This window comes from Gorilla gorilla, chromosome 10 (assembly GCF_029281585.2).
Source record: "Gorilla gorilla gorilla isolate KB3781 chromosome 10, NHGRI_mGorGor1-v2.1_pri, whole genome shotgun sequence".
In the NCBI taxonomy this organism is placed as follows: Eukaryota; Metazoa; Chordata; class Mammalia; order Primates; family Hominidae; genus Gorilla; species Gorilla gorilla.
The window spans coordinates 76,430,927-76,445,819 of NC_073234.2; the positions used below are offsets into that span (position 1 = coordinate 76,430,927).

The following is a 14,893-nucleotide window of genomic DNA, read 5'->3' on the forward strand; positions in this document are numbered from 1 at the left end:
TTATGGCATTGAAGCATTCAGCAAATCTAATTTAATCTGACCTAATTTAGACCAGATGTCTAAATTTTGAAGACATTTTTATTTTACCAATATATTTGATTCTCTTTATTTCCCAAAGATTATTAAAGTCCCATGAATTAAAAGGTGTTAAAGTTTTTATTTTTCTGACAAAATATTCAATTTAAGTGCTTATTTTTCAAGCCAATTAATTAGAGCTCTTTTCTATGCATATCACACATACAACACACAAAAATACACAGACAGACAGAAGACCCAGTAGCTGTTAATTTTTTCATTTGCCAGCTTTTAAGAATCTTAATTGGATTACTGGCTTCAGGGTGGAGCAACGTGGGGACAGAGCCAGGAAAACATGCAGTTTCTGGGGCCTAATAAACAGGTGCAGTTAGAAGGCAAAACAGATTCCCCAAAATTACAGATCTCATTTTTATGTTGGATTCTGGATCCCAAAAAGAGGGAATCAGCCCATCCCCTCTGGGAGTTTTGGAAGGTATAGAAGAATGTTTCCATACCTTCTAGGTGGCCAAGAGCATGCTTCTCTGATCCAAACGTGCACAGAGTGGGGTATTCCCCTAAAACTGCTATTAGCCTTCCCTTAAAGCATATTTCCTGCCTAGTTATTACACACCAAGGTTAAAAGCTCTCCCATAATGCAAAGTAATTTCTGATACACCTACAAGTAAAAAACATTAGGCAACACAATGCAAATCAGAGCAATGCCTTGGATTTTGAGAGGGATCTGCTTGCCTTCATTTCCTGGGGTTCCATGAGGAAAACAGAGATTTTTCCCAAAATGGAGGCTGTGGTGCTTCCTCAGTTTTTTCTAAGGAGGCCCAGGCTGTTAGAAATGATCTTAGGTCCTCTCAATGTGGGCATCAAGAGTCGCAAGAAAACAAAATGAGAAAAACAATTCAGTTGACTGAGAAGAAAAAACTTTTCTTTTATCTAGAAAAAAATCCAATAAGAGAAAAAAATAATATAAAACCTGCCAGATAGATAGATAGATAGATAATCTTGGACATCACTTTTAATTAAGCTGACTTTTAACCAAATCTCTTATTATCAGACTCTAGCCAGGACAAACAGCTAATATTTCTGGCTTTTGAACTTTACCAAAAGTAACCTCCCAGGTGAAACCAGTAAGCCTTAACTAATGTTATGATTTAACCACAGGTGTGGGAGGTATTTTCAAAGAGGTGGTAAGCAGTTTTTACAAGATCTAGAACCTCCAAACATAGCTCAGAGAAAGGAAAATTCAAGACAGGGAGTCAGAAGTTGTTCATGAGGGGAAGATAATTAATAAATGGCAAAGGTCACATAGATATCAAACCAGAAAGAACTCATTCCCGAAGCTAGGAATTGAATCCAGGCCACCACGGTGAAATAGCGAAGCCTTAGTTACTGAGCTGCAGTACTGCACAGTCTCCATTGCTCCTCCGAGAAGGAGCCTAGAGCAGCCAATTTTGGGCTTGCAAAGCCTTTTAACTGCTCAAGATAATTTTTAGGACTAATTGACAGGAACCCCAAAATTCACACCCTCTGGATGGCAGAGATCAGGAGAAAGTACCCCCACGTGGTTACAAGGTCAAGCTTTCAAGGACATAAAACAAGACGAGAGGGAAACTTCATCCAGTTTTTGTTTCAGGGACCTGCAGAAAAGTTTGTAACTGACCAGTTTGCGGGCCAGCTTGAAGAGCAGATTTGTAGTATTCCTAGGCCTGCATTCTATCCTGTGGCTAGCTAGGGCTGCCATAATAGAATATTACAGACTAGGCAGCTTCAACCACAGGTGTTTATTTTCTCACTGCTCCAGAGTCTAGAAGTCCAAGGTGAGGGTGCCCGTAAAGCTGATTTCTGGTAAGAGCTCTCCTCCTGGCTTGTAGATGGCCACCTTCTCCCTATGTCCTCTCTGGGCCTTTCCTCTATCTGGCCAAGGGAGCTATCTCTGGTGTCTTTTCCTCTTCTTATAAGGACAGCAGACCTATGGATTAAGGCCTCACTTTCATGTCTTCATTTAAGTTTAATTACCTCTTTAAAGGCCCGATGTCCAAATACAGTCACATCGTGGGTTAGGATGTCAACATAGGAATTTTAGGGACACAATTCAACCCATAATAGGAGGGCATTGGAAGGAGAGTGTTCCAGGCAGAGGAAGTAGTGCAGTAGAGCATATGGAAGCAGGAAAGTGAGGAGCAATGGAAGGGGTTCAGTATGGTTTCAGCATGGGGTGTGTAGAGGGTGAAGGCTATTTCACCCAGTGCAGTAAGGTCTATCATCCACACCGGGGTTTTACAGTGGGAGAAAGGAGGGTGTTTATTTGCAGGCCAATGAGCAAACAGAATCAGGGAGCTCATGCTTAAGACCTGAACTCCACAGTGGCTTACATGTAAGGTGCAGAGGTTACAGGCAAAGGCATCAATCAACACATGGAAGCCATATATTGGTTTGGCCTAAAAAGGTGGGATATCTTGAAGTAGGGGCTTACAGGTTACAGGTAAATCCAAATATTTTCTGATTTGCACATTGTTTAAGGAAGGGGATATTTGTCTAAAGATGGGATCAGCAGGCCAGGTGTGGTGGCTCATGCTTGTAATCTCAGCACTTTGAAAGGCTGAAGAAGGAGGGTAACTTGAGGCCAGGATTTCAAGACCAGCCTAGTCAACATGGCAAGACTCTGTCTCTAAAAAAAATAAAAAAGAAAAAAAGAAAAAGAAAAAAAATAAAGATGGAATCAGCAGAAAGGAATGTTAGGTCTGGCCCATGGGCGGACTTCCTCCAGACTTCTCAGAAAGAAATTTAAGACAAAGAATGGTGCCAGGCGTGGTAGTTCACACCTGTATTCCCAGCACTTTGGGAGGCTGAGGAGGGTGGATCACTTGAGGTCAGGGATTTGAGACCAGCCTGGCCAACATGGTGAAACCCCATCTCTACTAAAAATACAAAAACTAGCTGGGTGTGGTGGTGCACGCCTGTAATCCCAACTCCTCAGGAGGCTGAGGCAGGAGAATCACTTGAACCTGGGAGGCGGAGGTTGCAGTGAGCCAAGATTGCGCCACTGCACTCCACCCTGGGCAAGAGAGCGAGACTTGAGACTCCATCTAAAAAAACAAAATGGAAAACAAAGAATGGTGATAATTCAGTCCTCAATTCCTTTTCTTTTTTTTTCTTTCTTTCTTTTTTTTTTTTTTTTTTTTTAACTGCTCCTGCGGAGCAGGGCTACCTCATAGCCAGTATGTCCAGAGTTGTCTCAGTTCCCTCGTATCTGTGGTCTGGAGAATCCATATGATGGTGATCCAGGTTCTGAAAAACAACTCTGGGACATCTGTTAAGATGTTATCTTTAGTTTCTATAGGAAACCAAACATCTTCTGACTCTGACTTCCTTGGTGATTATTTTAAGCTACTGTTTCCCTTTTTGCTTATCAAGTTGCTCATTTACTTCTCAAGGCTAGCAGGATGACTGGACTTTCTCTTGAAGGAACTCAAGCTGTTCCTTTATTTTTATGCTCAGGGGCGGGGGGCACTCAGCAGGTCCCTAAGAGGTATCCCTGCTGTGTCTCACTATGGGTGAAGGCTCAGCGGGAAGAAAGCTAGATACTAGTTGGAACTCTCTTAAAGTAAGGAGATCTTGGGTACTCTATTAATATTTTTTTCAAGCTTTGGTAAAGTATGAAATAACTCTGGATTAAGAGGAGAAGAACTAGAACTTAATAATCATGAAATTTGGGCAAATTGTTTGTTTGAAGCCTCAGTTTCCTCAACCTAAAAATAGGAATTATAACTTTTTGAATTGTTCTGTTATATGAGATAATGACAGTGAAATATTTTGGAGCCAAAAAGCAATGCATACTATTGGGGGTTATTATAATTTTTTGATCTTTCAGCAAGCCAGCTATAGTAGCTTTTCCTATATAAACACAGTATGAATTCAGTGCCCTCGCTTTCCTGACCCTCACAGCATTCAAGCCCTGTATGGACCGCTGAGCTCTCCCTTGCAGCACCCCTTAGTCCAGTATTCTTTACTATTTTCCCCTTTAACAATTTAAGCTTCTTTCAAAACAACTGGCAGTAGTTTTTTAAAAAAGAAAACAGGCTACTCTTCAAATTAAAAAAAATCGTGTTGCTTTAGGAAAAATGTTCTTCTGTCTTTTCCAATTATCTTATTTCTTCTGCCTCTCATCTGCCCTGCCTAGGCAGAATTATTCTCAAGCCTGCACATGCTGCTGTGCCTCTCTGCCTTCTAGGCCAAAACGTAGGCTGATAGTACTCTTCTCAGCTCACTGAGTTCTTTCCTGCCGTCATTCAAATCACCTCTGAAATCTTGCCTTTCGATAAAGTAATTTCTGACTGACCCAGAGGAAAGTGATGATTTTCTCTGTGACATGTCTTTTTATTTTCCATCACACTCAGTGTCTTGTCCTTCTGTGCAAAATATCCATGTATTTAAAAACCCTTGTATATGTATTTGCCATGTATTTGTGAGGTATAGCTTGTGAAGTAAAAAAAGTCTTTATTTTTTTAAACACACCATCATTTCAGCTTCAAAGTCAATGTGGTCTCTTGAGAAGTTAAATATGCTGCATTTGAAATTTTATGTTTCTCATTTTTCATATTTTTTTAAAGCCCCTTTTAATTCCTCATGTATTTGAATATTCCAGGAAGCTAGTAGAGTAAAAAGCCAAAGTGTTAAAGTGTTTATAAGGAATGTGACTCATCGAAATTGACTTACACAATTCATCAGCTATTGTCATCCATATGTTCTCATTATTTATGTGGCTTTTGTTTATTTAATCAGATGACTGAACTTATCGTGGGATTTTGCTTGTAGTTGTTTAATATTATATAATAATATACTCTTGTGTGAAACAAGTTAATTGACTTTTTTTAATTAAAAAAAATTTATGTGAGAGTCAGGAGTTACATGTGCAAGTTTGTTCCATGGGTATATGTTGTGATACTAAGATTTTAGCTTCTAAGGATCTCATTGCCCAAGTAGTGAACGTAGTACACTATAGGTAGTTTTTCTAAACACTTCTCCCCTCCCCCTCTTTTGGAATCCCTAGTGTTTATTGTTCCCATCTTTGTGTCTATATGTACTTAATGCTTAGCTCTCACTTATAAGTGAGGACGTGTGATATTTTGGTTTTCTGTTTCTGTGTTAATTCATTTAGGATAGAGAGACTCCAGCTGCATCTGTGTTGCTACAAATGACATGAGTTCATTCTTTTTTATGGCTGCATAGTATTCCATGGTTTATATGTATCACATTTTCTTTATTCAGTCCACCATTGATGGTCACCTGGGTTGATTCCATGTCTTTGTTATTGTGGACAGGGCTGTGATAAACATATGAGTGCAGTTACCTTTTTTTTTGTATAACAGTTCATAATAAAATACTCTTAACAGTAGCACAGAATTTAGATTGCTTTTCAGGCTAGAAGGGATAATTGAAACATAGAAAAAAATAATGACTCCTAAGCATAGAAACAGACCCAATCATAAAGCTGTCTTCCTCTCTTTCTGCCTAGTGTTAGATCTTATTTATTGTCTTAAAGCACTGTGACCATTTTCAGTGAAATCACAGTTTTATTCATGAAAAGACAATGAATTGGTGTAAGTAATCATTTGAGGATGAAGGTGACTAGTCTGTGATCAACACCAGTACTTGAAGTACTTGTAAAACATGAATTGGCCTTGGTTAAATTGCAGAAAATAAAGTATTAGTATACATAAACACATTTTCTCTCAGCATTGAAAAGTTATAGTCTATAATTTACCTGCTTGCTAAGAATAAAAATATTCCTTAGAGGTTTATCAAGACCTTTTTTCTAGAAATGGATTTAATGTACAGAATTATTCCATTTTCTATCTGTGCTCTGTATACTACCACCTAGTGGAATAAAATGCAAATTTACCTGTCAAAATCAGGAGAAGAAAATGAACCAGGGGAAATTTATTTCAGAAAAAATTTTCATAACACGTTATTGTTACTTCTTTTAGTATAATGTAGTTTGCATAAAATACATTAGTTTGGAGTGAAAAAAGTCCCAGCCATTTTTGTGATAGCTATTAAAATGCTATTAGCTTGTCCACAAATAAGCTATTCTATTCAGAAACTTAGAAGCTAGGTAAATTATTGAGATGATGCCAGCATATTATATCTCTAAATTATGTTGAGAAGCTTCTCTAAATTCCTCATCACTAGGGTGTATTAGTCCATTTTCACACTGCTATAAAGAACTACCTGAGACTGGGTAATTTATGAAGAAAAGAGGTTTAATTGACTCACAGTTCTGCAGGCTTAACAGGAAGCATGACTGGGAGACCTCAGGAAACTTACAGTGGACGAAGGTGAAAGGGAAGCAAGGACCTCTCATGGCAGCAGGAGAGAGAGAGCACAGGGGAAGTGCCACACACTTTTAAACCATCAGATCTCAGGAGAACTCACTCACTCTCGCAAGCACAGCAGGGAGGAAATTCACCCCCACGATCCTATCACCTCACGCTGGGCCCCTCCTCCAATTTGACATGAGATATGGGCAGGGACACAAATCCAAACCGTATCATAGGATTTGTTAAAAAATCTAACATATTCTGCTTCAAGGCACCCATGAAATGAAGGTGTCATTTCTTAACTGAGAGGTTAAATAAAAGTGCAGAGATAAGATGGTTAAGTTTTATCGTAGCTGGGAAGAAAAGCAGGTGTGTGTATTATGCTTAGGTTTTTCCTCCCAAACAATGAAACCCAAAAAGGCAAATGAAGCTTTAAGGCGCTTTATCCTTTACTGGTAGGATGGTCCTCCTTTAATCTTCAGTCTCCGTTAAAGAACAAACACAAGCTAACAATCAAAACCTGTTGTTGCTTGCTGACGGATTTCTCTAACATAGTCTTCCATCAACCATCATAGGTTTGTTGTGGCCACCCAGGCCCTTTGGTCGTCATGTTCCCATGGAATGCTAATGAAATTACCTTCCCATTTCCTAAGGTGACATGCCTTTCAGATGGCATTGGTGTGCGCTTGTGTAAACACATTTTTTTGTGCTCATGAATATTTTACCTGCCTGATTTTGGTGATCTGAGTGTTGAGCAGTGGGTGAGGGATGGTGGGGCAATGGGTAGTAAGGGGAAGTTTAATTGAAGTTCAGATAAAAATATCCCTCAAGAAACATTACAAAGCCACAAAATCAGCTGAAGTTGAGTCTTCTATTGTAAAGATTCTCTTTCTTCTCCCGACAGATCCCCATTCCTATCCAGGTAGACCAGGCTCTAGTGAAGATTGGACACAAGTGGTTTATATCCCGAAGCTCTTAACCTCATAGTCCTGCCTTGTTTTTTTACTTCATGTGGTCTTGAATTGCTGAGGATAGCCCAGTGATCATTTCTACCTTAATATGTAGCCTTCAAAATGTTGGGTCTCTCAGTTTTCTTCCTTAATAAACAATGAACCCTAATTATTTATAACTGCTCTTGTGCTGGAGGAATTGGCATGATTTTGCATTGTGGGCTTCTGGCTTTACAGTGTTTGTGGGAAAGATGGTCTTCTATCTTTGTTATTTATAAGTCATTCATTCCCTGTTTTTTTGAAGATATTGTTAAATAAAAAAACTTCAGCTGAATTAAGTTTAAAAGTGTTTAATTGAGCAAAGAACCATTCTCAATTCGGGCAGCCTTCCCATCCAGAGTTGTCCCTGTGACTTCAGCGCAGCCACATGGTGGAAGAGGATTTGTGGACAGAGGAAGGAAAGTGACATACAGGAAACAGAAAAGAGATTCAGAAACAGCTGAATTGGTTATAACTCAGCGTTTGCCTTATTTGAACATGGTTTGAACAGTTGGCCACGTTTGATTGGCCAAAACTCAGTAATTGGCACAAGAGTAGGCTACCGTCTGTTTATAATGTCCACTTAGGTTATAGTTCATGATGTACAAAGAAACCTTTAAGCTGAGCTTAAAATGTAATGAGGCAGCTGTAGGCTAAACTTGATTTAACAGTACTTATCCCTCTATTGAAATTGCACTCTTGCTACCTGCTAGTTGATGTGGGCAGGTGTGCTAATGACACATTCCCCTGCACCTACCACCTGCTGAAGACCCTGCCATGTCCTGAAGCAGTCACTTAGGCTATGAAACAGAAGGATGAGTTAGAGAAGTAAATATTATATTTTACCCCCCAAAGACTAAAACCATGTCTAGGTTCTCCCCTTTCTCAATTCCCAATCATGCAACCTTGAAAGGTGTTATATAGATAGTTGTTAGAAATATGTCTCTCCTCCAAAACCCTACTAACACACAAAAATGGACAAATCTAGCTTTTTTGCTAAAATCCTAACAACTCAGAAAGCAAAGCAAAATGAAATGTATGTACTCCATTCTCAGGATTTCCTTCTTAAAAACCATTAGGCTTTGTGTAACTCAATTTTAAAAGTATGGTAATAGCTCCTGTCATTCGATGGCTTCTTCTGGGAGACAGATATAAATCTATTCTAGACTTTAAGACTGGTGTCCACATTTTAAGTTACAGTTGTATGTACTTCTACTTTGTTGCAGCCTTCTCTTGGAGTCAAGAAGCCTACCAAAGCCCTGCTCTTTGTACTCTTGAGCCCAGTGGGACCTTATTTTTCAAGTGGAACCTTTAATCCAGTGTCCCTGTGGGCCAATCCCAAGTATGTAAGAGCCTGGAAAGGTGGAACTGGGGACTGCAAGATGGGAGGGTAAGTAAATCTGTGTCTCTGTCTAAAGGAAAGACCCCTTCATGACCATTTAGTTAGTGCCATTTCACTTCAGTATGAACACATATAATACTTTTCAAACTTTAATGCTCATTGTGTTTCATGGTTAATTTTCAGTTTAATCTTTCAGCAAGCCAGCTTTTCCTATATAAGTAGCTTTTCCTATATAAACGCAGTATGAATTCAGTGCCCTCGCTTTTAGATGTGCTAGTTTAAAGGATAGCCCATGGCCCTTTTTAAGGGAGAAACACTGGATGTGATATCTAGGCAAGAACTGAAGTAAGAAACTACAACATGCATCACATCAGTGCTTTGGATAAACTTCCCCTGGGCGCTGGTCTCTGGCTGCAGGCTGACGGCTGGCATTAAAGAGCATCTGGTCCTGGGACCCAGGCTCTCAGTTGGCTCCAGGGAGTCATGTCTGGGGAAGGTGCCCGCTTCACTGAAGTGCTGTCTTCATTGCCACAGATTGTGGCCACACCTGCTGCCAACTGGCTGCGGGACAGCCCTGCTTTGGCTCTGTCAGGCCAGTCTCATAGGCCATATGTAGCTGGCAGGAAATAAAAGAGCATTTGAAAAGTGTTGGACGATTTCGGGGGTGGACTTGGCCATGAGTTGGGAATGCCCCTATGGGTGAATGAGAATAACTGGATTAAGCAGCATGGGTACTTGCTTTGCATGTATCAAATGGTGCTGTTTGCATACTCAGGGCAGCAGCTGTCCTAGAAGGTGACTCCATGGGAGTCTTGTGGGCCCTGGTAGGACATTTAGGTCCAGGAGGCAGAGGAGAGTCACATGACGTGCTGCTGGTGTATTAGAGGCAATGACCACTGGCTTTGACCCTTCTGTAGTCTTGCTGTATTTCCTTTTTCTTTTCTCTCCTCACCTACCCAAATTAAAAAAGAACAGTTATAAAAGTCTTCCCCACTGGCAACTTTAGCAACTGCATTCCCTCAATGGGTAGAGAAATCCAAATGGAGTGCATTAAAACTAGGAAGTCTATTCTCCTTCTGGCTTAGAGAACACCTTCCTGTGTCCTAGGCTAGCCAGGTTGAAAACTCCTTTTTTTGACTCTTGATTTCTTTTTTTACTGGTTCAAACTTCTTCGCAGAGCATGTGCCTATGTACCACTGCATACCATATATATATACCATATATAGAGAGTAAATAAACAGTCTTGATGAGAAGTAATAAGGAAAAAGTTTCCCTGTTTAATATATTGCTTTCTAGCTCCCCCACCTGTTTATGAAAAAGATAACATGGGGACACAGAAATTGCAGGGCAATCTTTATTAACCGGTATTTGGGCAGGTTGTAATTTATTTTGTAAACAGTGATTTAATGCACTATTGCAGAATACATGATCACTGTAGGCCAGTTAAAAATTAATGTTTTCAGTACCACACAGAGTGAACCCTAATGTAAACTATGGACTTGTGGACCACACTAATACAAGATGATAATAAGAAGAAAAACTGAGAGGGTGGTCGGGAAGGGGTATAATAGGGGAATTCTGTTACTTTTTGCTCAATTTCTCTGTGAATCTAAAAGTACTCTAAAATAATAAAATCTATTATAAAAAATATTTGATTCATTAGGCTCAGGTGGACTATGATCAATGGAAATTGACTTGAAATCTCTTAGGAAAGGAAGAGACCGGAGAAGAAAGTATTGAACTCATAAATTAAAAATGGCAAGAGGGAAGGTGGTAACCAAAAGGATGGGCATTTAACCTATATGCCTATCACTTCCAAAAAGTTCTAGGGCTGTCTCCTCCTATGCTTCTGACCTGGAGAAGTACAAGGGGAACAAAATATTCTGCATTTAATATTATCCTGTTGAGTTGGCAAAGACATTTGGAGTCAACTTTAGTTTTGTGTATTATTACATCTGTAAACCTAATTAAGTCAACAGTTACCCTTGACACCTGTAGTCAACTGGTATTATTAAATAACTATTGAGTCTCATAAACTCAAGAACTTTCTGCTTTCTATCTAAGTGAATCTAGGGCAGAGACTGAGCATCAGGATTCTTTAGCATGCAGCCAAGCTTGAGAAGCACTGAGCTAGAGAAAGGTCTTGCACTGTAGAAACAGCTTTAGTTCCAGGTGATTCCTTGGTTAATTTGGGAGGAATAAGGCTTTCTGTCACTCTCTCTCTCTTTCTCTCTTTTTCTCTCTGTCTTGCACATGCACATGTGCACACACACACACCCAAATTATCTCTCTCTCTTAGTTTTTTCTTTTTTCCTTGCATTCTGATTCTGCATTTAAGAGTACAAGCTTTGAAGTCAGAAAGACCTGGCTTAAAAACCTAACTGTCATAATGGTGCATAAATGTCATTATAGATTTGTCCAAACCCATAGAATGTACACCAGGAATGAACACTAATGAAAACTCTAGACTTCAGGTGATAATGGTATGTCAATGTGGTTCATTAATTTCAGCAAATGTACCACTCTGGTGTGAGGCATTGGTAATGGTAGAAACTATTCATTTGGATGGGGAGAAGGGGATATGGGAAATCTTTGTACTTGCCTTTCAGTTTTGGTGGAAACCTAAAACTGCTCTGAAAAAACCTGAAGTCTTTAAAAACAAACCAACCTAATTGCCTTGGGCATGTTACTTAACTGCTCTATGTATCAGTTTCCTCATTTTTAAAGTTGAGGCAATAATACCTTGCACAGATTAAGTGAGATAATAGAAAGTGCCTAGGATAGTACTTGGCATATAGAAAGCTCTCAGCAAATGCAGTATGATAACCTAATGGTTAAAAGCTTGGGTTTAGGAGTCGAGTGTCTGGGAGTTACACACTTAACTATCTATGAGATCTTCTACAACTGAATCCTCTCTCCAAGTCTTCCAAAGAACAATAAAGTCTAGGGTTGTTTTTAGATGACTCAATGAAATAATGTAGTTAAGTACTTAGTACCCAGTCTGGCAGGTATGGGTTGCATATCTCTTATCTGAAATGCTTGGGACCAGATGTGTTTTGGATTTCAAATTTTGGAGTATTTCTCTTTGAGCATCCCTAATCCAAAAAATTCGAAATCCAAATTGAGCATCATGTTGGCACCGAAAAAGTTTCAGATTTTAGAGCATTTCAAAGTTTTAAATTAGGGATCCTCAACCTGTAGTAAACTCTCACAGTCACTGATGTTGTGAGGTTTTCTCACTTTCTCATTTCATTTCCTGGACTCTCTTTATCTTAGAAGAAATCAGTTAAATTTTACATAATAGAATTTATTCTTTTGGAGGGATGTATTTGATATGTCTATTCTCCCAGATATCCTATTTAAAACCATATTGAAATGTTTCTATGTCAACAGCTTTCTTACTTTTTCATTTTTCCGTTTCCTCCAAGAACATGTTTCTCTTATGAATATTGGTAGCACATGGGCGGGAACCCAACTATATTACCACGGTATCAGTTATCCTGTGGACATTAATAATACAGCTTACACCTGTGAGAGAACTCTGAGAAAATTAAAACTTGTTTGGGGGAATAAAGACCATCTACAGAATATAATACATCAATCAATCAATTAAAACTTAAACATAAAAAACCCTTTTCTTTTCAGTGCATTGAAATAGTCACTGTCTTTAATCCTCTTTCCTTGCCCAGTGCTTCATGAAGCTGAGGAGCCGTGGTTTTAATTCAGCTACACTTTCAGAAATGTGTATGCATTTGTATTTAGAAGCTTCTTTGAAAGGCTAAATATTCATCCTGTAAGAATTGTCTATGTGTTTTTTAATACAGTCTAAAGGGCATTTTGTATATGAAAAAATAATTTATTTTCAGGTAGGGTAAAACTTCACTACTTCGTAGTTGTGTCTACGAATGAGAAAAAATTCAAGTAAAATAGTTATTATTATTAGTTTTTAGAGATGCAGTCTTGCTGTGTTGCCCAGGCTGGTCTGGGACTTCTGGCCTCAAGCCATCCTCCTGCCTCGGTGTCCTGAGTCACTGGGATTACAGGCATGAGCCATCACACCCCACCAAAATAGTTATTTTTTAAAAAACTTAATTTCATTAGGATGTAACAGTCTCATGTAACTCATCCTTTGGCTTTTATTGTTAGTATTTATTTTTTCCAAGCAACCCAATGAGATATAGAAAGCAGATATTTTTATCTGCCAGATGAATTAAATGAGGCAAAAATAAGGACTAACTTGCTTAAGTTCACGTATACCAAATAGTAGAAATGCAAGAGCTGTCCTCAGGTCTGTTAATGATAAGCCCATGGTCTTTCTACCAGACGTCCCCTGCAATCTGGTTTATACTCATTATTAAAAAGCGTTTGTAATTTAACTCAGTTATCTATTTACTATCAGTTATGAATAAGGATTATTTGACTTTTTATGGTCATTAAACAATAGCTTCCTATCTGTTGTCTTTGTCTTTTTAATTTTTATTTATTTTGTTGTTTTTTAAATAGCTTCCTATCTGTATACCAGACTTGCTTCATCTCCACATTGACCAAGAATTTATATTTTGTCATCTGTATTTAGAAGCATATGTTTTAAGCGTCTTTTAATGGCTCTTTTTTTTTTTGCTGGGAGGGGACAGAGTCTCGCTCTGTCTCCTAGGCTGGAGTGCAGTGGCACCATCTCAGCTCACTGCAACCTCCGCCTCCCTGGTGCGAGTGGTGCTCCTGCCTCAGCCTCCCGAGTAGCTGGGATTATAGGCGTGGTCCACCAAACCCAGCTAATTTTTTATATTTTTGGTAGAGACAGGGTTTCACCATGTTAGCCAGGCTGGTCTGGAACTCCTGACCTCAAGTAACTTGCCCACCTCAGCCCCCCAAAGTGCTGAGATTACAGGTATGAGCCACTGTGCCTGGCCCTTTTAAGGACTCTTTTTTTTTTTTTTTTTTTTTTTGAGACAGAGTCTCACTCTGTCGCTCAGACTGGAGTGCAGTGGTGCAATCTCGGCTCACTGCAAGCTCCACCTCCCAGGTTCACGCCATTCTCCTGCCTCAGCCTCCCGAGTAGCTGGGACTACAGGCGCCCGCCACCACGCCCGGATAATTTTTAGTATTTTTAGTAGAGACGAGGTTTCACCGTGTTAGCCAGGATGGTCTCGATCTCCTGACCTCACGATCTGGCCGTCTCGCCTCCCAAAGTGCTGGGATTACAGGCGTGAGCCACCGCGCCTGGCCCTTTTAAGGACTCTTAACATTACCTTGGTGTGAGTCAACCTCATCGTGCTCCAATCGCAATCACCATAGTATGATGTCTATTTTCCACAGCTTACTGGAATATTTCAGCTATTACTCAATATTCTTTCAGTTGCAAGTCAGAAAACCAACTTGAAATTATTTATTTATTTATTTATTTATTTATTTATTTATTTATTTATTTTTTGAGACGGAATTTCGCTCTTGTTGCCCAGGCTGGAGTGCCATGGCACAATCTTGGCTCACTGCAACCTCCGCCTCCCGAGTTCAAGCAATTCTGCCTCAGCCTCCAGAGTAGCTGGGATTACAGGCATGGGCCACCACTCCCGGCTAATTTTTTTTGTTATTTTTAGTAGAGACGGGGTTTCTCCATGTTGGTCAGGATGGTTTCAAACTCCCAACCTCAGGTGATCTGCCCACCTCAGCCTCCCAAAGTGCTGGGATTACAGGCATCAGCCACCGTGCCCGGCCTGAAAATGATCTTAAGCAGACAACAGCTTATGAAACTAGGATGCTAGCAGTGGACTTGCTAGGGGCTAAAGCAATTATTTCCAAGTTTCTTGTGTCCTTTGCACATCCCCCTTTTTCTTCCCTTCCTCCTCTACCTCTGGTCAGTGCTTCTGGCTCCATGTTGGCCTAGGGCTCTCCCACTTCAGACGCTTTCTTCTGTGAAGTGTGGTGATCATGGACACAGCCGACCCCAGTTTTACAGCGTACCAAGTAAGCAACCCCAGAAGGGAGAAAATGCCTGTATTTCAGGTTATAGACATTAAAATGAGTGAATGCACCCCAAAAAGGAATCATGTGACTGTCTTAGGTTATATGCCCACCCTTTAACTCAGCTGCAGCAGGGCAAGATACTATATTGTCATCAGTTGTGGTAGGGCAAGATGCTATATTATCAGTCTAAGCAGAATGACATAGCTCTATAGAAAGACTATGTTTTTATAAGAGTATGGAATATACTG

General features: G+C 39.7%; 1 protein-coding gene across 4 annotated transcripts in view; it reads left to right on the forward strand.

The window, feature by feature from the left end:
- Positions 1–14,893, forward strand: part of BCAT1 (branched chain amino acid transaminase 1) — a 138,474-nt gene that overhangs the window by 91,413 nt on the left and 32,168 nt on the right. For all 4 annotated transcript variants that reach the window (XM_019039127.4, XM_019039129.4, XM_055358032.1 and 1 more), the window contains one exon: positions 8,566–8,729. In XM_019039127.4, the coding sequence (XP_018894672.1) occupies positions 8,566–8,729 (164 nt within the window). The remainder of the gene's footprint in view (positions 1–8,565; positions 8,730–14,893) is intronic.